Raw genomic sequence first — 26,919 nt, 5'->3', positions numbered from 1 at the left:
GTGTGAGCCACTGCGTCTGGCCCGTTTGTTGTTGTTGTTGTTGTTTATGCCCGTTGGCCCAGCCAGCCTGAGTGGGGCGGGATGGCAGTAATGTGCCCCGGCTTTAGAGCCAGGCAAATCTGGGTGCAAACCCTCCTCCTGCCCCTACTAGCTGTGCGACCTCAGCACGTTTAAGCCCTGTATGAGGCCTACATGTGGTTATAGGTACGAAGTTCTTGGTGCATAGCAGGCCCTCATGCAGCTCTCACCATTTTGGTTGTTTGAATTATGTCCACTTTAACCCTCTGTGAGCTCAGGCCAGGCAGGAACCACATTTGTTTTTTTTTCTGCCTGCACTGCCTGGCACACAGAAGGGGACGGACTTGTAAGGGCTGACCTATCAATTTTCCTGGGCTGGGCAGACCCAGGCTCCCCTCCCCTCCCTGCCTGGGTGAGGTTGGGGTAGGCCCAAGGGCCCTACACCTGCTTCCTGAGACTGACCCAGCAGGCTGCTGGGTGCCAGCATCCAGCATCAATAAATTACTGGCAAGTTCAGGTGACGGGACAGATCCAGTGTCAGCTTCCTTTGTGTCCTGCAGGGAAACTCAGGCCCTGGGATCCCCCTCCACACACCTCCCCCAACAAGGGCTCCATCAAAATGAGAGTTGTCCACCTACTGTGTGCCAGGCCTCACCTAGGCACTTTGCACTGTATTTCATCAACACTTTGCAAAGATTCTGCAAAGCAGGCACTAACTCCATTTTACAGATGAGGAAACTGAGGCATAAGGAAGGGAAGTGACTTGCCAAAGACAAAATGAATATAAGCAAAAAGGCCCCTGCTTCTCCAATTCAGCAGAAATCTTCCTGGATCTCATTGCAGTGTATAGTCAAAACACACACACACACACACACACTCAGGGATTTTCATTCATTCATTTGTTCAGTTAACACATATGGGACACCTACTACGTGCCAAGCACTGTTCTGGATGTTGGACATACTGCAGTAAACAGAACAGAGCCCTGCCCTCTAGGAATGTACATTCCAGTAGGTGAGATGAACAGAGACAGGAAACAAATACATATGTATTATAAAGGAAGGTGGCACTGAGTCTATGAGGATGAACCAAGTAAGGAAAGGGAATGGAGGGCCACTGGGGGACTTTTAAGAAAGGCAGTCAAGGAAGGCTCCTCAGGGGAGGTGACATTTGAATGAAATCCCTCGACAAGTTAGTTACCTTATCTCTTTATGCTTTAGTTTCTGGAAAAAAGGGGATGCTGGACTCGAGGGGGTCTCAAACTCTGTGAGGTGCACAGAATTTTTTTCCCACTCATTCGTAATTCCACAGGCAGCGTGGCATGGGCCTCTGCAGGACTGGAGACACTTTTCTCCTCCCCTCCACTTCGTCCAGTGCTCCATCCTCCGGTCCAAAGGATCCTTAGGGCACTTAGGGTGGGGCTTCTTGAAGGTGCTCATCTGGGCTCCCCGCTCCCCTGCCGTGTGTTCTCATAGTAACTTTTTTTTTTTGAGACAGAGTCTCACTCTGTCGCTCAGGCTGGAGTGAAGTGGTATGATCTCGGATCACTACAACCTCCGCCCCCCAGGTTCAAGCAATTCTCCTGCCTCAGCCTCCGGAGTAGCGGGGATTACAGGTGCCTACCACCACACCCGGCTAATTTTTGTATTTTTAGTAGAGAGGGGGTTTCGTCATGTAAGCCAGGCTGGTCTCGAACTCCTGACCTCAGGTGATCCACCCACCTTGGCCTCTCAAAATGTTGGGATTACAGGCGTGAGCCACCACACCCAGCCTCATGGCAACTTTTTGTTTTTAATTCTAAACCCATTTGTCATGATTTTTTTTTTTTTTTTTTTGAGACAGTCTCACTTTGTCTCCCAGGCTGGAGTACAGTGGCACAATCATAGCTCACTGTAGCCTCTACCGCCTGGGCTCAGGCAGTCCTTCCACCTCAGCCTCCCAAGTAGCTGGGACTACAGGTGCACACCACGACCGCCGGCTAATTTTTTTGTACTTTTTTGTAGACACAAGGTTTGGACATTTTGTCCAGGCTGGTCTTGAATTCCTGGGTTCAAGCAATCCACCCGCCTTGGTCTCCCAAAGTGCTGGGATTATAGGCGTGAGCCACTGTGCCTGGTCTGTCATGATCTTTTTAAAGTCAGCTAGTTCCTGAACTTCACGGGTCAGCTCCCTCTTGTTTATTACTATATTCCCAACACCAAGCATGGCGGCTGACATACAGAAGATGCCCAAACAAGCATCTGGATGATGGATGGGCATAATGACAATAGGAGCTAGCATTTGTTGAGTGCTTATTCTCACGACAGCCCTGTGAGTTAGGGATAATTGTTAATATTCCCATTTTATCGGCATTGAACACTGAGGCTTAGAGAGATTAGGGGACTCAGTCACTCAACAGCAGAGCCCGTTAGGAGAAGCACAATAAATGCTGATGGATGGACTGATTATGGAAGAAGCATAGTAGCATGGTGGCAAATGCTGTAGACTTCAGTCTAGCACCTGCTTTTTGAGGATAAGCCCATTCATTCATTCATTTGGTTGGTTGCTTATTTATCCATTTATTCAATAATGATTAAGCCTCAGCTCCTGTGCTGGGCACGGGTCGACACAGGTAATGAGGCCATCATGATTTGCTGTGGTCAGAGCTGGGAGGTGGAAAGCCCAAGGCTCTGTGTGTGAGTGACCAGAGAAAGCCCCTGATCCAACCTGAGAGGTCAGGAGGCCTTTCTAGAGAGGCGGGCACGGAGCAGCGGCTCAGCATGGCTGGCAGACTGCAAGGGGATGCTATGGAATAGGGGGATGGCAGGGGGTGGCACAAACCCTTGATGGAAGGGGCACCAGCACCCAGTGATGGAAACTACCTCTCCCCAAGGCTCTGGGGCCTCTCTGTTCTTCCTAGCCCTTGGGTGGACAGGCCTCTGTGGGAGCCTGAGTCACTCTGCCCCACCCCAGGCCTGGAACTTCCTGTGGGCACAGTCAGGGCCACCTCACTGTCGAGTTGCAGGCATTCCCACTCATCTGGGCCCAGGGTCAGAGCTCAGTGAAAGGCAAGTGATCCAGGCCAAATCAGGCAAAGGCCAGGTGCCTAGTTCTGTCCTGCGGCCCTGAGCCTCTTTTCTCCTGTGGGACTCAGTTTGCCCATCTATCAGAGGCACGGTTTGCACTGTATACTCTGAGAACACTTCATCACCAAGCTCTTGTGACCCAGGGCGTTACTATCCATATTCGGAGTAAGCCCTGGGGGCTTAGACTCACTGCGCTTCCACTCCAGTATCCCTTGGACACCTGGACTAAGTGTTAAAAAAAAAAAAAAAAAAATCCAGAGGCCGGGTATGGTGGCTCACACCTGTAATCCCAGCACTTTGGGAGGCCGAGGCGGGAGAATCACTTGAGCCCAGGAGTTTGAGACCAGCCTGGGCAACAAAGAGAGACCCTGTCTCTACAAAAAATAATTTAAAAAAAATAGCTGGGTGTGGTGGTGCATGCCTGTGGTCCCAGCTACTGAGGAGGCTGAGGTGGGAGGATTGCTTGAGCCTGGGAGGTAGAGACTCCAGTGAGCTGCAATTGCACCACTGCACTCAGCCTGGGAGACAGACCCTGTCTCAAAATTTTAAAAAATGCAGAGGATCTCCTGGCCTTTGATTCATGGGGCAGCCTACTTTGTCCTTTGGCAGGTGTCTGGAATGGGAATCAAAAAGGAGCAGCTGCCCCCTGGGACTGTGATTGCATACCCCCAGGAGCTGGGCATTGTGGGAGACTTACCCCCCTCCCCCACCCAGCATGCCCCTCCTAAAGGACCCCAGTGACACAGATAGGCCGAAGACCCAGGATCTGTTTCTGCAGAAGTGGGGATGGGCCGCAGTAGGCCGTTCTCACTCCTTGGCCGTTCTACTCTCCCAGGAGCCCTCAGGGCAAGAGGCTGGGACATGCCGGGTACAGTGAGCTGTCACACAGTGGGGGGAATTCCAGACCTCTGACCTACAAGACCACAGACCTCTGGACCCCTGCAGCTGTCCTCCGCTCCTCACTTCTTCTCTACCCCACAGTCTTGCTGGTTTAAAACTCGCCAGTAGCTCCCATAGCAGCTGGAATGCCATCCAAAGTATTTCCCAGGGTCTTCAAGACTCCTGCCCTCCAACCCCTCCTCCCTCACTTCAGTCTCACCACACTGGATGCCTTCCAGCTTCTAGAAAATGCCAATCTCCTTCCCACCTTGGGGCTTTTGCCTTTGCTCTTCCCTCTGCCTGGAATGCAGGACCAGCATGCCTTGGCACCTGTCATTTAAGTCACTGCTCAGATGCTACCTCCTTAGAGGGGCCTTCCCCGATCCCCCTAAGAAAAGCAGCCCCTTCTATGCATTATTCGCTATCACAGCTCCCTCTCTCCTTCGTGGCCCATTCCCTGGGCTGTTGTGATCAATAGCTGGTTTGTTCAATAGCCATCTTCCATACCCATTGGCGCACTCCCGTAGGGCAGGGACCTTGGGGATCCCATGACCATATCCCAAGCCCCTGCTGCACAATGGCTGCTAAACAAATGTTTATTGAATGAATGAAGCACAAAAAGTGTCAACAATGCCTGTCTTCCTCCTTGAATACTTCGAGGCCCCCCTGAGGGAGAAAATGGCACTTATTGGGCACCCGTCACAGGTCAGGCACTCTCATCCTGTTGAATCTCTACATCTGTGACATCCTGTCCCGTTATACAGATGATGAAGTAGGGGCTCAGTGACCTGCCTGAGGTCACTCAGCAAAGGTGGAATGATGGCTTCATTCCACCGGGAAGTAGCCAAGTGGGATCTGGGAGCATGAAGAATGCCATGCCAAATAATCGTCAGGACTCACTTCCAAATCTGAGTCTACCCGAAGCCCATGTTCTTTTCATTATACTATACATTCTGCCGTGCCAGAACTCAGCCCAAGACTGACAACCAGGTTTTTAGCTTCTGAAAGGCAGGCAAAGACCCAGACTGGGTGGAGAGGTGGTCCGGCTTAGTGGTTATTGAAGTGGGTCCTGGAAATGGACGGAGAGACCAGGGCTCATACAAGGACCCCATCACCCAGGCACAGGGTATATTTGCCACAAGTTATCATTACCATCGCCAGGCTAGAGCATCTTTGCTCTCAGGAACTGTCTGCTGGAAGGATAACTGTCAAGGGACACATAGAAAAACTCAGGGTCTGAGCTTCTTGATAACAGAAGCCCCTGCGCCCCTGGGGCTGGCCTTTGGGTAGTGACTTCCCTGCTCTGAGTGGTCACCTCTTAAAAACGGGCATGCATACCAGCATAGATCCAAAAAGAGCTCTTGGGAAGATAAAGAGGAAAAATGACTGTGGAGTTGTTGGTGTATATAAAGTAACATGAAATGTAAATTATCTAAAAATAATCTCCCATGTGAAATGCAGAGAGAGGTTGGGACTTGGGAGACCTCAAGGGTTCTTTCAGCATTTATTGACACCTACTGTGTGCCAGGTGTTGTGCTAGGGCCTGTGCATATGAGGACGGGTCAGATATGGCCCTGAGCATCTGGAGCTCCCTTTCTATTGGGGGAAGTGAGCCAGGTATTTACAGAGTGGGGCTCTCTCTGAGCGCCGAAAGGGGAAGACTTTGTGTGTGATATGGCAGCAGGAGCCAGGTGTACATGAGCTGAAACCCACCCCTCCTTCCTGCATGACCTTGAGCAGGTCAGGCCACTTCTCCAAGCCCCAGGCCTTCATCTGTAAAATGGGGCCTTCCCCTCTGCCTCTCAGAGTTGCCAGGACATGTCGCGTAGTAGGTCCTGGGGTGGGGGACTTTGGGATGGGAGAAGCCAGTAGTTCCTAGGCAGGAAACGGTCCTGCACTAGCCAAAGTCTGGGCCTCAGGACTTGGATGGTGAATTGCCTGCAGGAGTGTCGTGGGGACATGGGGTGGATCCCAGGGGACAGCTGGGAGGGAAGTGCAGCAATTCCTCATGAACTGTTAAGGAAGTGGGGGATAGGGGTGCAGAAATCCTGGAAATTTGGCCTGTGCCTTTATTTATGTTGGAATTTCATTAAGGGGGAGGGGACCAGCTAGCTCTACCCAAGGTCAGATCTGCCCAGGTAGGAGGGGGGCGGTGGGGCCACCTGAGTTTACTCAGCAAGAGATTCCAGGTCAAGGCGCACCCGGGAAGGCAGGGTGTCTCAGGATGAGTTTGTGGATGTGTTGAGTGCTTTCTGAAGCCGAGGTGGGATTGGGCTGAGGCCACAGGCGACTTCCCAGAGGGCCCGGGCCTGTCTCAGAGCAGCGGAGCAGGCAAGCAGAGGCAAAGCTGGTCAAACTTCGGGGAATTCAGGGTGAGGCAAAAGGAGAGGAAGTTTGGGGGCCCCGAAGGGCGGCGATGTGGGGTTCCCCCAGGGGCACACTGCTCTTCTGGCTTCGGCCCACGGGAAAGAGGTCAAGCCAGTTGCGGGAGCGAGGGACGGGGAGCCTGCCCTACACCTCCCCGGCCGGGCTAAGTGGGGCGGGGCGGCCGGGAGGCCGGCTGCTGGGCCGGGGTCTGTGCCCTACTCCCCGCAGGACCGCCGCGTCCAGGAGGAGCTGGACCTGCGAAGCTCCGGGCCCGGCCCGGCCGGACGGAACGCGGTCCCTGGGCTGGGCACTACGCTCCTGCGGTTCCTGCCCTCTCGGCGGCTGCGGGCGCGGCTGCCCCCGCGCCCCCAGGGGCCGGGCCGGGCGGGGGCTGGGCCCGGCGGGCGGGCGCAGGAGGACGGGGGGGCGGGCGGCGGCGAAGGCTGCGCCGCTCTAACAGGTGGGATCCCGCGGCGTGGTGGAGGCGGGCGCGGGAGGAGGAGGAGGAGGAAGATCCGCGGCAGCGGGAGCCTGAGCAGGAGCAGGAGCAGGATGAGCCGCGCAAGCTGACAGCCACTGCTGCCGCCCGCGCCCAGGCTCGGTCTCGCTCCCCGCGCTCGGGGCCGCTCCCCGCCTCCCGCCTCCCCCGGCCGCCCGCGGGGCGGCCCGCCCCCTCTGCACCTCCGGGCCCGGAGCTGCCTCCATCGCTCCTGCATCCCGGCCGGGGGGAGGAGGAGGCGGAGCAGGAGGCGAGCCGGAGCCGCCGCCGCCAACGCCGCCGCCGCCGCCGCCGCCCGAGCAGGACAGAGCGCGCCGCAGCCCCGCGCGTCCGGCCGCCGCCCGCGCCCATCCAGCAGCCTCGCCGGAGCCACACCGCGGGACAGCTGCGGCCGCGGCGTGTCCCGGCCCGGCCCAGCCCAGCCCAGCTCAGTCCCGGCACCGGGCGGCCCGGCGGCCGGCCCGCCCCCGAGGGCGCCGGGCGCGGCGGGAGGATGCCGAAGCCGACGCTGCTGCTGCGCGGGGGCTGGGAGCGCGAGCGCAGCCCCGGGGACTCGGAGCTGGGCCGCCAGTTCCGGGACTGGTGCTTGCGCACCTACGGCGACTCGGCCAAAACCAAGACGGTGACACGCAGCAAATACCAGCGGATCGCCGAGGTCCTGCAGGGCGGCGGCGGGACCGGCGCGGGCAGCGGCCCCGCAGCCGGCGAGAAAGGCAAGTTCCAGTTCTGGGTGCGCTCCAAGGGCTTCCGCCTGGGCAGCGGCCGGGAACCCAAGATGGGCCAAGTGGTGTATGTGCCGGTCAAGACGGGCTCGGTGAGTGCGCGCGCGGCGGCCGCGGGCGGGTCCCGCGGCAGGGCTTGGGGCGGGCGGGCGGGGGCGGGGTGGGGGTGTGGATGTGTGTCCGAACGTGTGTCCCTGAGGTTGTCCGTGTGTCGGGCCCGCCGGAGGCGCACGCGTCCCTGCTCACCGGCCCTCCCCGGCTCGCCTGGGCAGCGCTCCGGGTTCGGGGCGTCCCTGCCCCCCTCCGCGCCGCTGCCCGGGCCGTGGCCGGGCCGGGCAGGCTGTCCCGGGCTGCTCACCCCAGCATGTTCCGTCCTCCCGTCCCCTCCCCCCGCCAGCAGGCGGCTGCTCTGGAGCCCGAGCCTCCCCCCCGCCCGCCCCGGGGCTGCCTGTCCCGGGCGCCTCGCGCTCCCGCCCCCGGGCCGGCTGGGCGGTGTGTGTGTGTGTGTGTGTGTGTGTGTGTGTGTGTGTGTCTGTGTGTGTGTGTCTGTGTGTGTGTGCGCGCGCTGAGGGTGGTGCCGCGGGGTAGGGGGGAGGGAGGCAGGGGCAGCCGCGGGACGGGGAGTCCGCCGGGCCTCCCAGCGCCAGGGGAAGGGGCCCGCCCGGGCACTGTCGCCCCGACCCCACCCGGGGCTAGCCCGGGGAGGGGCGGCCGGAGCCGCAGCCTGGCGCAGGAGCAGCCTCCCGCGGGTGGGTGGGGCGCCCCCTCAGCCCCCCGGGCCCCTCGCTCCCCCCTCCCCGGGACGGGGGCGGCCTGACCTATCCCTCCCCTCCCCTCCCCCGTCCCCCGGGCCGGCCCGGTCCGGGCGGGGTGGCGTGGGGGAGGGGGCGGGGAACCGCAGCCGCCTAAAGGGAGGAGGCGGGCGGCCGGGCGGGGGCGTCCCCTCTGGCCCGGGGCGCCCTGGAGAGGGCGTGCGGCGCGGGCCCCGCGGCTCCCCCGCCGGGACCTCATTGTTCTGCAGAGGGTGGGGGCTGGGGGGGTGGCCGCTCCCGGGGCGCTGCTGAGCTTTGAACTTTCCGTCGCCGAGACCCTCCATTAGTGCGTTCCGCCCCCGGCCCGGTCGGGCCGCGCCGGCCTCCCCCCGCCCTTCTTGCTCCCTCCCCGGCCGGAGCACGAGAGCCGGGCCGCCCCGCGCCGGCCTCCCTCCCTCCCCCGCTCCCCCGCTCCCCCCTCCGCGCTCCTCCCCCGGCCGGCCCGCCCGCCCCGCGCTCAGCCCCGTCCCCGGCCGGAGCGGGCTCTTCACACACAATTGATTCGGTCGTTACGAAAAGTGCACTTGTCCCCTCCCCCTCCCCCTCCGCGGCCGCCCGGGCCCGGCCCGCGGGGTGAGGGGGCCGCGAGGGAGGGAGGCGGGCCCGGGGAGCAGATCCGGAGGCGCCTCCCCCCGCGCCCAGGGGACGGGGCTGCAGGCCGCGGGGAGTGGGAGCCGCGAGCGCGGAGGGCGGGCGGCCCATCTGCGAGGAGCGCTGATAACCGCGCTGCGGCCGCCAGCAGCCCATCTGCGCCGCTGCCGCCTCCGGCCGGACCGGGAACAGGGGGCCGGGGCCGGGCCGAGGGACGCGCCGGGACCGGGTTCCCCGAGGGGGAAGCTGGGGCAGTGACCCAGCCCGCGCAAGGCTGGGATCCCCCCAGCCTAAATCCGCACTCTCGCTCAAACCCGGCGAGTCTGGGTCATTGTCCCCTCCCCCGATCGAGTCCAGGACCCCTCCCCCAGCCCAAATCAGTGCCCACTTTCCCAGATGGGGCGCATGGGTCAGCCCTCCCCACCCTGCCAGGTCGGTCCCCTCCTCGGTTCTCCCATCTTGGGTCACTGCGCCCCGCCGGAGTGCGGTTTTTCTGAGGTCAGTGACCCACGAGATGGTTGGCTGGGTCCTGCCTCCTACCCTAGGTCAGTGCCCTCTGCCATCAGGGCTTCCCGGATAGGTGCCCCCCCCCATCCTGGTTACACCTCCCTGAAGAGCTGGAAGCCTTGGCCCAACCTTCTTAGTCTGAGGCAGGAGCCCTGAGTCCACCCTCTCCTGGAGTTGGGGGTTGACCCCCCCAAACCTGGCAGCAGGCTCACTGGCTTTCTGTGTAGCTCAACTTCTCCCTAGGGTGTGGGCATCTGGAGCAGTCGTCCACTCTTTATCCACACAGCTGTAGAGGCTGAGCACCCCCTCCCCCATCCAGGCCACATGCAGAAACTGGGTGTTAGGCCTGGACCCCAGGTCCTGCCGGCCCGGCTGCTGGCTTCAGACGCTCCCTGAGGCCCACGCTGACCCGCCCTGCCTGCCCCTGGCAGCGCGACCGTCCCCAGTCTCCACCCTGGCTCTCAGACCAATAATGAGCCCTCCCTGAGGGACCACCTGCCTGGGAGTCAGAGAAAGGGGACCCAGGCCTTCCAGTCCAGGCTGCCAGGAGATCGACAAACACAACAGACGTGCCCTCCCTCGACAGCCCGCCCCTCGGGCTCCCCACGCCCGCCTGCCTGGCCTGCTGGTCCCCAGAGAGCCCGTTAGTTACCTGCCACTCGCCCAGCCAGCTGGAGCCAGGCAGGAGATGCCACCCCCATCTCCAAGTTCCTTCCTGGGGCCCAGTTATTATTTTTATATTTCCATTTTCCTTTTCACTGATCCAAGAGGAACAAATCCTGCTGGGAATTCTGGGGCAGCCATTGGCCTCTTCCTGGGAGGGGCTGAATGGGACCTCCTTTGAAAGGTGCAAAGGACATCTCCTATGGTCCCTGGCCTACACACACACACAGACACACACACACACACACACACACACACACACACACCGTCGCCCCTGGTGTCAGTTGGGAGAGAGCCTGTAGTTTGGTCCTCGGTGGGTTTTTGTGAAGGTCATTGGGCCATAAACCTTTGTCCAAAGCATTTGTTTAGTACCCACGGGCCTTGTGCGGGCACTGGGGTGCTGGGGTAGGTGGGGCTCTGTGCCTGCTCCCAGGTCACCCAGATGTCAGGAGTGGTGGGCATAGCTGAGGACAGGATAAAAAAGCCCATGGGGGCTTCAAGAGAGAGCAGGTAGAAAGATTCCAAGGAAGAAGGGAGGTGGGAGTTGGGTCATCCAGCTGCGACAGGCCCCATATAGCCTCTGTCCCCAGGGTGGCCATGGTGTGTCACCTCTCTTCCCCATTGCTCTCTGGCTGCCCCCACCCTGGGCCTCCCTTCCTCCTCCCACAGCCATATGCGGTGCTGCGGTCGGGGCCCTCTCCTAGTCCCGGCCAGCCTCGGGTCGATGATCTGACACCACTTGTCCCGTCCCATCTGGCCCTGAGCTTTTCTGGGTGTGTGTGACAAAGGCTTAATCTGTCCGGACGGGCCCAGGGCAGAGAGAGGGCGAGGGGAATTACACTCCGCAGGGCCTCCTGCAGCTGGGGCCCGGGTGGGGGTGGGGCAGGGCGGGGGTCGAGGAGAAGCCTGGGCGTGGGGGGAGAGGCAAGTTGGCCTCCAGTTTGCAGGTTGTCACAGGAAGTAGAAGGTGGAAGCGGGGTATGGAGGGGAGGAGGGCGGAGTCCTCCACGGGCAGCTAGGGGTGCTGGTGGGGATAAGATCTCTTTATGACAAGAGCCAGCTGGGGGCCTCCTGGCCGGGCGAAGCCTGGTGAGGATTTATTATTTCTTACGTTTGGCCTGCTCTAGCCCCTGTGGGCTGCCGAGAGGGGGAAGCAAACCCGTTGGAGACAAGACCCTCCAATTCTGTTCTGGCATTGGCCACAAAGTAAAACAACCCCTTTCCTTTTCCTCTGGCATCTCGGAGTGGAGCCGTCCGCAGAGCCTGCGAGGGCCACAGGTTATGGCTGAGGTGGGTCTCTGGGCTGTCTGTCATTTCCTAGGATCAGAGAGCCCCAAGACTCTGTGGAGAGATAGAGGTGCTCAGCCCAACTGTACCATCTTCCAGATGGGAAAACTGAGGGCTAGAGAGAGGAAGTTTCCATTTGTCGGGAGCTAGGACTGGAACAGGGTTCTCTGTGCACCACTGTAGCTTCTCCGTGGACCTGCCACATGCCAGGAATCCCACCATTAGAGCCCCATTCCCCAAGGGAAACTTCGAGATTGCCAAACTCCACTCTCAACACCAGGCTTTTGCAAGCTGGACCCCAGGTGTTCCGCTACCCAAATTGACTAATGGTGGTCTTTTCTCAGTTTGCAACAACGTTCATTTAGTGGAAAGCCTTTTCAGTCCTAAGTCTTTCTCCCCAGAGCTTTTGTGTAAACCTTTGACACCTGCGGCCGCTGGTCTGGGCGGGAAATGGCCTCTGACTTAGCACCGTGTAATATGTGCTGTGACCTTTGGTTGAGTCCCTCAATATTTCCTAGTTTTCCCTGAATTATCAGTACACCAGCTGTTTCGGGGGTCACCTACTGCGTGCCTGTCACTGGGCTGAGGTGCTGATACGCATCAGCTTGTGGAATTCTCACAGCAGCCTAGAGGCCGGTGCTGTGATTACTGCTACTTTCACATGAGTAAACTGAGGCTTAGGGAGGTTCAGAACTTCCCCTAGTCCACATCAATGCCAGGGATCTTGCATACCTCTCCATTCTGACTTTGAAGGGTCTTGCAACCTGATCCAATTTGAAAGCATAAGTCCTTCATATCAAGCTTTCAGTCCATTACACTTTAGTCTGAATTAGTTTCAAAGCATCCCTCTGATCAAGATGTCTGTATTCACAGGCTTGTGCCTGAGGCAGGACTGGCACAGCACAAAGTCTGTGGGCTTTCCTAGGGCTCATGAAGATGGGTGGGGAGGAAGAGGACGCCTCTGTTGTCCTGGGCCCTGGGGGGCTTTGGGAAGAAGGTTGACAGTGATGCCTGGCACAGGCACCGTTTGCATTTTTCGTGAGTGGCAGAGCGTGCGTTTTTGTCAGTTATGCCTTGTGATTTGGGTGGCATAGTCCTGGGTAACTCTGGGGGGCTGCATTTCGGTGCCAGGGTGATGCAGACAGGTCAGGCTCTGCCTTCCTGGGGCCTCCCCTCTAAGTCCTGGGTCACTCTCTGCCTAGGGGTGGGGACACTGTGCACCCTTCTTCCTTGGGTAGGAGCTGGCAGGAAAACCCTCTCCTTTATGGCCCCTGCAGGCTGCTTTCCCGTCCCTGCATGTCTGGGAGGCTGGAAGGCCCATCTGGGACCTCGGAAATGCTGCTGGGAGGATTGGGGGGTGGGGAGCCTATGGCTGGGGCTGTCTGGGGACCAAGGTGGAGGGCCTCAGGCATACCTGGGCTTCTTCAAGCCAGATCTTAGCTCAGAGGTTGTGCGACTGAATCCTGCACGTGTGTGCTCACAGGCTAGAATATGCATGTGCATGTGTGTGTGTGTGTAAAAGTGCAACTGTGTGGGTGTGAGTGTGCTGTTCCTATCTATGTGCAGGCTGGAAATGCTTGTGTGAGTGTGTGTGTGTGGAGTGTGTGCAGGGCACAGGTGGAGAGGCTCCTCTGTGTGTTTGTTGGCATCTATGTGAGCACCTGGGCTGTGGGCCTTGGCAGCCGCGGGTGTGACTGTGTGTGCTTGCACTCATGTGAGATCCGGATCGGACTCACCCTGTCTGCCAGCCAGTGTGGTGCTGTCGGGGTGTCCTCCATCATCACCAAGTCACCCGAGCTGCAGCCCTGGCCCCTGCCATCCCTGGAGTCTCAGCAGCTGGCTGAAGCCAAGTGGTGGCCCTAAGAGGTGGTGCAATGCCCCTGTCCACATGACATGACCAGCCAAGGCATCTCCTTGTTCCAGCTTCCCACCACCACCCCCTACCTGCCTCTTGCTATGGTCCTATAACAAAGCCCAAAGCTAAGCATGGGGCGGAAAGGTCCTGGGAGAAAAGGCTCTGAACTTGAAGGGAGGGGGCCAGGGCCTATGGGGTCCTAACTCAACTGTTTAATTGCCACATGACCCCAGAGAGCCTGCCTCGCCTCTCTCAGTCTCAGTTTCCTTTTCTGGAAAATGGGCTCTAAAGCTCCATTTCTTGGCAAACTGGAAAAGGCTCTGCTGTCATTTGAGGATGGTGGCTAAGGAATGTGCTTGAGGCCACCCTGCTCACTCATGTCAAAGCCAGGCCTACCAGCCTGGGGACATGGTGAGACCCCGTCTCTATACAAAATTTTAAAAAACTTAGGCACGGTGGCACGCATCTGTGGTCCCAGCTTCTCAGGAGGCTGAGGCAGGAGGATCACTTGAGCTCAGGAGTTAGAGGCTGCAGTGAGCTGTGATCATGCCACTGCACTCCAGCCTGGGTGACAGAGGCAGACTCTGTCTCAAAAAAAAAAAAAAAAAAGGAGAACCAGGCTAGGCCTATGGGCCCCAAAGCAGGTAAAGGAGCAGCTGGAAGTTGGTGACAGCACCCACCAGGGTCAGTGGCTTATTAGAGCAAGAACTCTTGAGTCCACTTTGATGTAGAGAATAGGTAAAGGGCCTGGGCTTTAATGCTACAGGGCCCTGGGTTCAAATCCCATCTCTGCCCTTTTATCAGTTTGGCCTTAATTGTCCTTCCTTCCTTCCTTCCTTCCTTCCTTCCTTCCTTCCTTCCTTCCTTCCTTCCTTCCTTCCTTCCTTCCTTCTTTCTTTCTTTCCTTCCTTCCTTCCTTCCTTCTTTCCTTTCTTCCTTCCTTCCTTTCTCTCTTTCTTTTTTGATGCAATATTGGCTTACTGCAACCTCCGCCTCCCATGGCCTTAATTTTCTCATCAGTAAAATGGAGCTGTAATCATATTCCTCTTCTAGGACTGATGTGGAAATTAATGCTTTCATGCACGTAGGGCCCCCAAATGTAGCAAATCTTAGGAAATGTTAGCTGCTATGTGAGCTCACTGAGCCTCAGTATTCCTCATCTGGAAAATGGGGATGGTGATGAAGGATGTTGTGAATATTAAATGGCACAGTGGAGATGAGGCACCCAGCCAAGTCCCTGGCATAGAGTAGGTAGGCAGCAACTAGGAGTTCCCTAGAGGTTGTATCTGAGTCATTTCTGTGTCTTCAGCACTATCAGGGGCCTGAGAAATGTTGCACTGAATAGAACAGAGAAAGCTTTTTCTTTTCTTTTCGTCTTTTTGTTTTTCTTTTCTTTCTTTTTTCTTTTTTTTTTTTGAGTCAGAGTCTCACTTTGTTGCCCAGGCTGGTCTTCAGCTCCTGAGCTCAAGTGATCCTCCTGCCTCAGCCTCCCACGCAGCTGGGCTTACAGGCGGTGGACACTGCAGCTGGCCCCAGAAGTCTTGGTGAGGGATGGAGGTGTGGCATGAACCCCCAGAGCTGGAAACTTGCAGGCTCAGGGTCTCTTGCTGCCCTGACTGGTTCTTGCCCTGCAGTGATCCTCCTTAGCTTTAGTTATTGACATACAGAAGATTCCAGTCATCTCCCTGCCTCTGAATTCCTCCGAGGTGTCAGATCCCAGAGGTCAAGGAAGGGCGCTGGAGGGCTTTCCCAAGGCCCGGCAGGCACCTGCTGAGTAGAGGGACAAGCCTCTCGCCCTTCTTCTATATGGACCCGACCCCCACCCGGTCCCTGCCTTCTCCATATGGACTGTACCCCCGCCCGGCCCCCTGGCTGGGAACCTGAGTTCCTGGGGTCTGGATTTGTAAGGAGAACACATAATGGCGGGCGTAATGACTGCCTCCCTCCGGCAGGGGTCTGAGCCCATCTCCCAATTTTTCAAGCCCCTGCCATGTGCCAGATACATTATTCCATTTAATCTCCCCTGGGTTCTGTGAAGTAGATGAGAACTTGGTACCAGAGAGGCCAGGGAACCTCCCCAAGGCCCACAGTGAACACATGACTGGGCTGGAGCTCCAGGACTCTGTCTGACCCTCCAAATCCCAGGGCCTGGAGGCGGGGTCCACGGGAGGACCCCTGGGAGTGAAGGCAGCAGGGGTGCCCTAGCTCTCCATCCACCCCTGGCTCATGGTGCCCGCTCACCTTTAGTGAGGGCCCCCCACTTAAGCTTTCTAGACCTCGAGGCAGCCCTCCCACCTGGCCAGACCCAGCCTAATGGGAGACAGATGCCCCCGCTGCCTCTCGTCCATGCTCTTCCCCGCTGATTTCAACTGCAGCTGCAGGCCTGGCCTGGGCGGGCTGCTGGGCCAGCAGACGGGAGTGCGGGGGAGTGGGGAGATGGCAGAGCAGGTGGGAGGCTGGGCCCATCCTCTCACCCACATGGTTGTGGATCCCAGAGCACTAGTCCTCTTGGCCACCCTGGACATGGAGCTCCTCCCCTGCAGATGGGGAAACTAAGGCAGAGTGGAGGGAACTCACTCAAGGTCCCACTGAGCTCCAGAGCTGAGTTCCAGCCTCTGGTTCCCAAGCCCAGGTCATTCATTCATTCACTTCCTCGCTGTCCTTCCTGCACAGCAGCTGCAGCCTTCCCCTTCCTCGGCCTCCCCTGAGAGTCACTTCTTACCCCTTCCTCTGACCTCCTCTCCCTCCCAGTCCAACCCATTTGCAAATCCTGTTGATTCTACCTTCAAAGCACATCTCAAATTCTACCATGTCTCATGGCCTCCACTGCCTCCAGCCTGGTCCAAGCCTGGAGAGGCCCTCCCCACGGGGCCCCCTGTGTCTACCCTCTTCCCTGCCCACATAACCCCTTCTTCCCACAAACAGCCAGAGGAAACCTTGGAAACCCCAAGTCAGGTTCTCTTCTTCCTCTGTCCAGAACCCACCAAGACTCGTCTCATTCAAAGCAAGAGCCATTGCTTTCCCAGTTGCCTGCAGAGCCCTGCACGATCTGGCGCTGGCTGCCCGCCACTCTCAATTCCCTCTCCCCTTGTTCATTTGGCCTCAGCCACACTGGCCTCTTTGCTATTCTGCAAACATGCCAAATACAGTCCTGCCCCAGGCCCCTTGCACTGGCCTTCACCTAGCTTGGAATACTCTTTCTTCAGATCTCTGCATGGTCAGCTCTTCTCCTTCTTTAGGTCTTTGGTCAAATGTCACCTGCTCAGAGTGGGCCTCCCTGATCACCCAGTGAGGACCACCTTAGATCCCTTGGACCATCTCCCATCTCTCTTTTCTACTTGATTTTTCCTCTGTGGCCCTTATCACCCCCTGACATTCTACGTATTTCACTAGTTTCTGTGCTTAGGATCTGTCTCCCCCAAGGCCATGAGCACCCGCAGGGCGGACTGCATCTGTTTTTTTTGCTGCTGTATCCCCAGGACCCAGACGAGCCCCTGCCCTTAAGGGGCTCCCTACTGGGCAGGGGGGTTCAGCAGATGTCACAGAGCCGGGTTCTGAGAACTGCCCAGTTATACACAGAGGCCCTGAGGAGCTCCAGGGCGCAGACCCACCCTCAGGACAGGGCCTGAGAAGTCCTCGGGGAAGTGACATTTCACCATTTCACCTGGACCTTGAAGGCCCAAAAGGACTTTTCAGCAAGAGCAGAGCATGGGGAAGCTCATTCCAGGGGGGTGGGACTGGTTTTGGTGGAGGCAGCGTGGGCTGTGTACAACGGATCCCAGGGCCAATTTTCTTAGAGAAGCATGTTTGGAAGAACATTCTAGATGGAGTGGAGATGAGTAAATGGCCAAGTCAGCTTGAGAACCGCAGTGGGGTCCTGAGGGGGTGAGCTGGCACGATTGTTTGGGGCCAGATGGAGGAGAGGGATCTGAGGAGCCCATCGCATCAGACACAGCAGGGAGCTCGCAGGAGGGTGCTTATGTGGAGGGAGCTAAGGTCACGCTGGGGTTTTAGAAGGAACGCTCAGATGCTGTGGTGAGAGGCAAGAGGGCAACGGAGAAGGAAAACCAGGCGGAGGCATAGCGAGATGAGGGGAGAAAGGCATGGCGGGTTTCCTCAATGGACCAGAGGTTGAGTGGCTGGGGCTTGGTGAGGTGGGAGTGGGGTGAGGGAGGCTAGAGGGTCACAGTCAACCCTGGGACTCTTGGGTGGGAGGAGTGGTTTAGGAAACCGGGGTGCAGATCTGGGGTGAAGGCACAGGGGCAGGATCTGGGACGCAGCATCCAAAGGTGTCCTCCCGGCTGGCAGCCTGTGGTGGTGGGAGGCTGCGGAGGGGACCCTGTGACTCAGGCCTCGGTGGGGCCAGCGTGGGAGTCATCGTGTTACCCAGGCCCCCCCCTCCCCCGGCTCCAGCTTGGAACCCTCCCCTCCCGGCTGGGACCCGACACAAGCTCCTGGGAGGCCTGTGCTTGGGTGGATGACTCATCGTTTTCTCGGCATCCCCAGGCTGAGGAAATGTTCAAGGAGACATGGGGCCCTTCCTTCAGCAGGCCAGGCCCTAACTGGATGCTGGCGAGTCGAGAACAACACAATCAGGCCTCTGGCCTTGTCTGAGGACAGCCTGCAGGGGGTGCTTCCGAGAGGCCCTGTCTTCCACAGCCTTGCACGTCCTCAAGCACCCTGAAAGGCTGTTATGACCCCATTCTACAGGTTAGCAAACCAAGGCACAAGCTCTGCTGGGCCCCCAGCTAAGCAACCACTAGATGCCTCAGTTTCTTCGTCTGTAAAATGGGTCTGATGATTGCTCCTCCCCTACAGGTTGTTGGGAAAAACTAAAGGCAAGAATCCATGTGAAATGTTTAACCAGTGGGATTGTCATTGTCATGGGGATGTGGAGAGGGGTCTGCCCGGGCAACAGGGGCTCTTGACTAGGCAGAGCCACCGTAGGGACATCCAGAAGGCAGTATGGCCAAGGACAGTCCTGCATTTGGATCCCAACTCTGGCACCAGCTGTGTGGTTCTAGGCAAATGGCTTGCCTGCTTTGATCCCTGACCCCTTCTATATAAGGGGGTGATAAAACCCATACCCCAAGGGGTAGCTGGGAAGATGGTGTAAAACCAAGCCTGCCAGGCAGGCCACAGAATAGGGGCTGCTGCTCCATCTTGGGGTCTCTCAGAGCAAAGATCCCGAAGCCAGGCAGCTGTGAAGCTCCCAAGGGTGGCTCTGAGGCTCTCTGTGAGGTGATATGAAAGCCTGGGCTGAGGGGAGAGAGAAGGGAGATAGCTCAGAGGGCTTAGGCTGGGAGGCTCCATGGAGGATGGATGTTCTCTGGAGCTCTTGAGGTTGGGACAGGAGCAGGCTGGGGGTGAAGGGCTTTATGTTGATTCAAGGCCCCTGCAGGTCAGCAGAGCAGTGGGGGTCTGGAGCCAGGGGCTGGGTCCAGGTTCTGCCACTTTTACTGCTGTGCAGTCTTGGGTAAGTTACTTCCCCTCTCCAAGCCTCGGTTTCCTCATCTGTAAAATGGGATGATAATAGCTATCGATTCAGTTATATCCTCCTTGTATGCTATTGTATAGAAGTATCTATACCAAGGTGTGGACAGTCAAGCCCTCAATGAAAGGGAGCTGTAATCGGGATTATGACTGTGGTGGAATCAATAACCCTAGAAGCTGTGATGAAGCCAGGTGAAGCAGTGCCACCGAGTGGGTCTCTGGAGCTCAGACTGGCGGGGTTTCAATGGCTCTCTGTGACTCATTAGCTGAATGACCTTGAAGCAAGTTGCCGCCCCTCTCTGAGCCACAGTTTTCTCATCTGTAAAATGGATCCAGGCCAGGCACAGTGTTTCATGCCTGTAATCCCAGCATTTTGGGAGGCTGAGGTGTGAGGATTGCTTGAGCCCAGGAGTTTGAGACCAGCCCTGGCAATATAGTGAGACCCTGTCCCTATAATAACTAAAAAAATTAGCTGGGCATGGTGGCACCATTCCTGTGGTCCCAGCTACACTTGAGCCTGGGAGGTTAAGGCTGCAGTGAGCCATGGTTGTGCCACTGCACTCCATCCAGCCTGGGTGACAGCGAGACCCTGTCTAAAAAAAAAAGAAAAAAAAAAAGGGGATGCAATAGTATGACCTGTCTCTCAGGGCTGCCTTGGGGAGGTGAAGAGAGACTCCATGCCGAGTGCTCAGCTTGGGAAACAAGAGCTGCTCTTTGCTTATGCCTGTGGCGTGGCCAGTGGCAGTCAAACCTATGGACATGGCGTCCGGGGCAGGGGCAGGGGACACTGGAGCAGAGAACTGCAGAAGGGGCAGTGGGCAGAGGTAGAAGTGAAGCCAGAGTGTGTGCAGGGAAACTGGGCTGGGGGGCTTCCAGGAGGGTGGTGGTCAGCTGGGTTTGCCTCCAGGATTGACAGGGCCCCAGCCCCCAGATCTGGAGGAGAGGGCCCTTGATGGAAGCCAGAGGGCAGAGGGACGGCGCCGAGCCAAAGGTGGTGGGAAGCGGAGGCTGGGAGTCCTGCTGCTCCAATCAGAGGCTGGTCATTGGGGAGCAGGGGCGAGGGGCAGTGGGCTCCACAGAGTCCAGGCTCTGCATTATGGGACTGAGAGCGGGTCCGAGAGCCCTGGGTTCGAATCCTGACTCACCAACTGGCTTGGATCCATCTTAACTTCTTCCATTCTCACATCTATAAAATGGGGAGAGCGATGTCAGCTGCTTCTTGGAGTTGCTGTGGGGAGAATCTGGAATACATGAAGTACTCAGTCCCTGTCTGCTGCAGAGTGAGAACAATGGCAGTCATGACACAGCCAGTATTGTCCAGCGCTTAGGAAGTGCCAGGCCCTGTGCTAACACTTTATGCACACGACCCCATGTGATTGTCCAAACTTGGTGACCGCTGTGATCCTTATCTCGCCAGTGGAGATTCAGAGGCTCAGATATGTTAAGTAAGATGAACAAAAGCACACAGCTGGGAAGAGGCAGAGCACAGACTCGAGCTCGCACAGGGAAGGGTTGTGTCCTCAGCTCCTTAAATCGCCGCCCTTCTGCCAGCAAGGCTTAGATTCTGGGATCCTCTGTGGTTCATCCCAGGCTAGGGAGTCGGGTGTGAGTCTGCCTGGCAGAGGGTGCCAACCTTGGGATATTAGGCACAAGTAGGGTCTATTGGTAGGGTTCACCCTCAGGGATCCCCCAGAGATTCAGCAGTTCAGGGAGGGTACAGAGTAGCATGGAGCCCCACAGCCAGCTGCTGGCCACTCCACATCAGCCGAAGCTGGGAGAGCCTCCTGCTGGCTCCTGGGGAAACCAGGCCTCTGGCCGCAGCGGTTGGGGCCTAAATGGGGAGGTGCAGCCCCACACCCAGCCCAGGCCAGCTACCAGCTGCCCCAAGAGCAGACGAGCGGCCAGTACATGATCTTGGGCAACCCCCTAGGGGGTTAGGACAGGGAGAGCATGCCTCGGTGGCTGGGGAGGAAGCAGGGAAAGCCTCTTGTGAGGAAAGGAGCCATGCAGTGGGGAGAGGAGATAGGCCTCCTAGGAGGGGGCAAGGTGGATGAAGGTACACGAAAGAGGTTTGTTTTAAAGCAGTACACGCACATGATTTAAAACCCAAACCAAAACCGGCAGTTGGCTGGACGTGGTGGCTCACGCCTGTAATCCTAGCACTTTGGGAGGCCGGGATGAATGGATCACTTGAGGTCAGGAGTTCGAGACCAGCCTGGCCAACATGGTGAAACCTGGTGAAACAAAAAACAAACTTCTCTACTAAAAATACAAAAATTAGCCAGGCGTAGTGGTGCACGCCTATAATCCCGGCTACTTGGGAGGCTGAAGCAGGAGAATCTCTTGAACCCGGGAGGCAGAGGTTGCAATGAGCCAAGATCACGCCACTGCACTCCAGCCTGGGCAACAGAGCAAGACTCCGACTTAAAAAAAAAACAAACAGAAAAAACACCCAAAAATAACAAAAAGCAAACCAGCAATTCCCTAGGGCCTGATAAGTGGTCATCCCATCCCATTTCCTGCCCCCTGGTTCCCCTGCCTGGAGGGGTCCACTCCCTTCTGTGCCCGATATATTTGGCTCTGGAGTGGGGTTCCTCGGTTTGAATCCTGAATTCACTGCATACTCAACTGTGTGGCTCGGACAACTTGCTGAAGTTCTCTGTGCTTCAGTTTCTACATCCAAAAAAGTGGGAGTACTAATGGGACCTGCTTTCCTGGAGGCTGTAGTGAGCATTGAGGGCTTCTTAAGGGTGGTGGTTGAGTGCTGGGTGAGTGTTGGCCATCATCACTGCCGCTGCTGTTGTTATCATTATTATTATCAATTATTATTGTGCATATATAGCTAAGCACGCCCTGCTTGCAGTTTTAAATGCCCAGCTCCCCGTGCAGGTCCTAATGCTCAGTTTTTGTGGTTTTGCCTATTCAGGAAAAAGAGAGGTAGAGGTAAGAGGTCAGCCCAGGGTCAATCCAGTGGCCCCAGACCTTGAGAAGGGCCTCTGGTGTGGGCGGGTTTTCTGGATACCCGCTGGGCCCCAGGAAGTAGCTGCTGCTTCGTGCAGGGCTCGTGGTTTGGGAACTCAATCCCTGCCCCTGTGCTGGGTACACAGGGTGGCCGTGGGGACAGGCAGGGGAAAGGGACTATGGAAAGAGCCCTTGGCCAGGCCCCAGAAGATGGGGGCTCAAGACCTTCCTCTGCTGCCCCTTTGCGGTACCATTCTTGGAAAAGTTCCCAAGCTCCAAGCCTTTGGGCTCCTTATCAGGAAGGCGGTGCCATTCTCTGAGCTGCTGTGGAGAGCCAGCGCAGCGCCTAAGATGTGATGGAGGATTGGAGTGTTCATCAGGGACCCCAGGGATCCCTGCCCTCAGGAGGATTTACAGTTGAGTTGGGAATGACGGTGTCATTGATAAGATCCTGGTTCAGGAGGTATTAACACGTAGCTGAGAAGAACCCAGCCCTGGGCTGGAATCTTGGCAGTGCTGCTTAGTAACAGAGTGACCTCGGGGAAATTAATTAACCTCTCTTGGCCTCAGTTTCCTCCTCTGTACAATGGGCCTAGCACTAGAACCTGCTGTTTGGGGTTGTTTCATGCTGGTAAGAGACTTAGCCCAGGGCCTGGCTCCTGGCAAGGGTCTGTGATCGCAGCAGTTGTAATTATTTTAAGAAACTCAGACTAACATGAGAAACTACCAGCAAATGATACAGGGCTGCAGGCGATCCATTCATTCATTGATTTGTTCAGCACATTTTGACTGGTGCCTGCTATGTACCAGGTCCCGTCGTTCATTCCATAAAGATTGCCAGAGCATCTACTCTTTGCTAGGAGCTGTGCTAGGTACTGCCTCCGTGGTGGTGAACAGGACTTGATCTCTGCCCTCTCAGAGCTGGGAGTACCAGGTACCCCCCTGGCTGGAGGTCAGGGGCAGCCTAGGGGCTGGTATGCTCTCCAGCTGGTTGGCTCAGGGAGGCAGCCCCTCTCCTGGTTGTGCCAGGCTTGCTGAGCTCCAGGACATGGCTTCTGCCTGGAGTCCCCCATGCCAGCCCTGCTGCCCTGGTGTCTGGCTCCTCTGAGCCCCCCTTTCCCAGGAAGTAGTGCTCTAGGGAGTGTGAGAGTGCAAGGCTTTTTTCATCGCTACACCCTACCCCAGCTCTTGTCACTGCCTCCCCAGCTGTAGCACTCATTGTCCTCCCTCTTACTTCCTCCCCACTTCACACTGCGGCCAAAGTGCTGTGTTAAAAATGTAAACTTGACCATGCTCCTTCTCTGCTTAAAACTCTCCTGTGGCCTCTCTTCACTCTCCAAGCAAAAGTCACCATGACCTGCAAGGCCCAGCTCTGGTCCCTGTCTCCAGTTCCTTGGCCTCTGCTCACTTTCCTTCAGCCACACTGGCCTCCTGGCTGTTCCCCTGGACTTCACTGGGCTCTGCTGAAATGTCACCTCCGCGGGGAGGCCCTCCCTGATTGTCTTTTCAAAATGTCATTGGTTCCCATCACTCTCCAGCCCTTACACTAACTTTGGAGCTCTTATGGATATATGACAAACGCTGTGTTTTTGTGCGTGTTTCTCTTGGGCTCCATAAGGACAGGAATATTTGTTGTCTTGTTCACTGCTGAGTTCCTAGCACTCAGTGGATATTTTTTAAATGAATGCCTCAAGCCTTGTCTTTATCCATTTTGTGCCTCAGTTTTCTCCTTTGCAAAATGGAGAAGCAGAGCTGTTGTGGGGCCAACGTGAGGGCTGGCGAGATGGCCAGGGTCCCCCACACAAGCAGCCTGCAGTCCCATCAAGGGGGGCCCGACCTACCCAACGAGCAGGCTCTTCCAGTCCCAGGATGGAGAGACTCAGGAGCCTGGTGGGGTCAGCAGGGCGGAATCATCATGGGCCTCAAGCCCCATCAAGAGGATTTCCACTTCCTCTTGGCCATGTTGGGAAGCCCAGGTGGGGCAGGGGCACAGGCGGTGGGAAGGAGGGAAGGAAACTGGCTTGAAGGGAGGTGCGGGGCTGGGGAGATATGGCTGGATGGCCCCATAATGGGGCCCCAGAAAGCCGGATCTCAGGGATTGGGAGCCATTGAGTATTGTAGAGCAGGAAGAACAAGGGGAGGGAGGTGTTTAGGGAGTGAGTCTGGTCCAGTGTGTGCAGGGCAGAGACTGGAATCTGAGGTCCAGGGAGGCTGTAGGCTCTAGGGGGCAGTGCCCTAAATGGGAGCAGAATTTACAGGAATGAGGGGAAGGGGCTGGAGGGGTGAATCAGTCTCCTCCTCATCAGCTGCTTTGCCCTCCACAAAGAACTCTTCACTCATTTATCCATTTAGCAACCTGGAGAGGGCCTCCTGGGGTGCACTATTGAGACCCCTAGATATGGTTCTTGCCTTGGCAGAGTTCAGGACATATTGTGGGGAACAGATGCTACATGACACAGTTACGGCGGTGGTGGTGGCAGTGGTGGTGCTGACGGTGATGATGGTGTTGGGGATGGTGGGGATGGTGGAGATGGTGGTGAGGATGGTGATGGCAGTCATGATGATGATGATTATAGTGGTGATGGTAATGGTAACAATAGTGGTATTAATGGTGGTGATGGTGATGGTGATGGAGACAATGATGTTGATGTGATGATGGTGATGATGATGGTGGTGGTGGTGATGATGGTGATGAAGATGATGGTGATGACAATGGTGGTGGTGATGATGGTGATGAAGATGATGGTGATGACAATGGTGGTGGTGATGATGGTGATGAAGATGATGGTGATGACAATGGTGGTGGTGATGATGGTGATGAAGATGATGGGATGGTGATGATGGTGTTGATAGTGATGGTGATGAAGATGATGATGGTGATGGTGGTGGTGGTGATGATGGTGATGAAGATGATGGTGATGACAATGGTGGTGGTGATGATGGTGATGAAGATGATGGGATGGTGATGATGGTGTTGATAGTGATGGTGATGATGATGGTGATGGTGGTGGTGATGATGGTGTTGAAGATGATGGTGATGATGATGGTGGTGATGATGGTGATGAAGATGATGGGATGGTGATGATGGTGTTGATAGTGATGGTGATGAAGATGGTGGTGGTGATGATGGTGATGAAGATGATAGTGATGATGGTGTTGATAGTGATGGTGATGAAGATGATGGTGGTGGTGGTGATGATGGTGATGAAGATGATGGTGACAGTGATGATGGTGGTGGTGGTGGTAATGATGGTGATGATGATGATGATGGTGATGGTGGTGGTGATGACAATGGTGGTGGTGATGGTGATGGTGTTGATGGCAATGATGGTGTTGACTGTAGTGTGTCAGCTCACGTTTATTGAGCACTCACTGAGTGCCAGTCTATACTAAGTGCTCCCTGTGTGTTTGCACACTGGGCTCCTGCAGCAATGCTCAGAGGCGCTGAGATCTTATGCAACTTGCCCAAGGGCCCCTGTGAGCAAAGGGCAGCACCCAGATGTACACTCACCAGATGTACTCCCAGCTATGGCCACCTGCCACTTCCAGCAGGCAGTTTCCTCCTTCTGTGGGAGGCTCAGCACAGGGAAAGTGTGTGAGTTTGACTTGCCAGAGCAGAGTTTGAGGTCTGGTTTTGCCCAAGTAAGTTTGGACAAATGGTGCCATGGCTCCTCTGCCCTCAGCACCTTGTCTGTGAAAGGAGAGAACCATCCTCCATGAAGGCCACCAGGAAGGCAAGGAACTGCCACCTCGCCATGGCAGCTAGTGTGTCTGGGGCAGATCTCGTTCCCTAAATCAGGAGGAAGAAAGAAAAGAAGGCTCTGTTCTCAGCCTTGCCTCTGGGAACCGGAATGGGGAGTGGGGCAGGTGGGAAGCCAGGGTCTCTTGGAAGGACACATTCTACACAACCACATTGCTGTTTCCCCCAACACAGGCCCCAGGGCAGGGGCTGTTCTCCCACCCATTGCTGGCTCCCATATCTCTCAGGAGGGGAAGGAGGCAGGGACCCAGCTGATCCCATGCCAGTAAAGAGAGGGGACAGATGCCCAGGGCTGGGGGCAGAAGGCCAGGACATAAATACTGCCCCTGCTCTTCCTGTGCAGCCTGGGGCCCACCAGCTTTCCTCTCTGGGCCTCAGTTTGATTCACTTGTTCAAATATTTGCCAAGCACCCGCTCTGTCTTAGACACCCTACTCTGGAGGCATAAACAAAATCCCTGCTCTCAGAGAGCTGACGTTCTAGGGCAGGCTGACAGTACCCAATAAACAAGGAACAGGCCCACTGTGTCCGACGCTGGTAAATGCGTGGAGAAAAGTAAAGCAGAACCAGGGGATCTTGAGGGGTTGGGGCGGGAGGTGTTAGAATTTTAAACAGGGTGTCAGGAGGGCCTCAGTGAGAGGCCTTCATCTACGAAATGTGACATTTTGAGCAAAGCCCTGTAGGAGGTGCAGGAGCAAGTTATGCAGGAATTGGGTGGAAAAACATTCGAAGTAGAGGGAACAGCAAGTGCAAAGGCTCCAAGGCAGGAGTGTGTCTGGTTTGAGGAACCGCAAGGAGGCCAGTGTCCCCAGCTCCTCCCACCCCCTGTATTTGGGAATCAAAAGACCACATTTTACTCTGCAGGACCTTGGGCCTCAGAACAAAATGATTTCTGAGCCCTCATAGCCCATCCCCACGGGAGTCAGTGATGCCAGCCTCTTACGTGGGGCTGGGGCAGGTGCCTTGCTGCCCATATCTTAAAAGTGCTGAGTGGGTTTGAGGACCCATGGGGACTCGGAAAAGAGGCCACCATCATCTAGCTCCTCACCATGAGTGGCGGATTCTCAGATGGCCCTGGATTCGAATCCTGGGTCCACTGCTTTCCAGCCGTGTGATCTTAGGCAGATCACTCTCTGAGCTTCAGTGTCCTCAACTGCAAAACAGGGACAGGAGGCCCATAGATCTGGGTTGCAATGGGACTTACAGAGACCACTCTGGGAAGTGTGTGTGTAAGTGCCCAGCCTGGGACCTGGCTGATAGGAGCTTCTCAGTAAATGTTTATTTTTCTTTTCTTTTCTTTTCTTTTTTTTTTTTTGAGATGGAGTCTGGCTCTGTCGCCCAGGCTGGAGTGCAGTGGCCGGATCTCAGCTCACTGCAAGCTCCGCCTCCCGGGTTTACGCCATTCTCCTGCCTCAGCCTCCCGAGTAGCTGGGACTACAGG

The 26,919-nt window shown here is 56.7% G+C and overlaps 1 protein-coding gene across 3 annotated transcripts in view; it reads left to right on the top strand.

Moving 5' to 3' along the window:
• The first annotated feature begins 7,003 nt into the window (after positions 1–7,003).
• The window catches only part of NOL4L (nucleolar protein 4 like), a 147,674-nt gene continuing 127,758 nt past the window's right edge, over positions 7,004–26,919 (top strand). For all 3 annotated transcript variants that reach the window (XM_028828304.2, XM_028828303.2, XM_077951431.1), the window contains exon 1: positions 7,004–7,642. In XM_028828304.2, coding sequence (XP_028684137.1) covers positions 7,322–7,642 — 321 coding nt within the window. In that variant the 5' untranslated portion in view covers positions 7,004–7,321. The remainder of the gene's footprint in view (positions 7,643–26,919) is intronic.

Source organism: Macaca mulatta, chromosome 10 (genome assembly GCF_049350105.2).
Source record: "Macaca mulatta isolate MMU2019108-1 chromosome 10, T2T-MMU8v2.0, whole genome shotgun sequence".
NCBI lineage: Eukaryota > Metazoa > Chordata > Mammalia > Primates > Cercopithecidae > Macaca > Macaca mulatta.
Note: the sequence above shows the minus strand (reverse complement) of the source record. Positions and strands in the feature narration are given on the sequence as shown.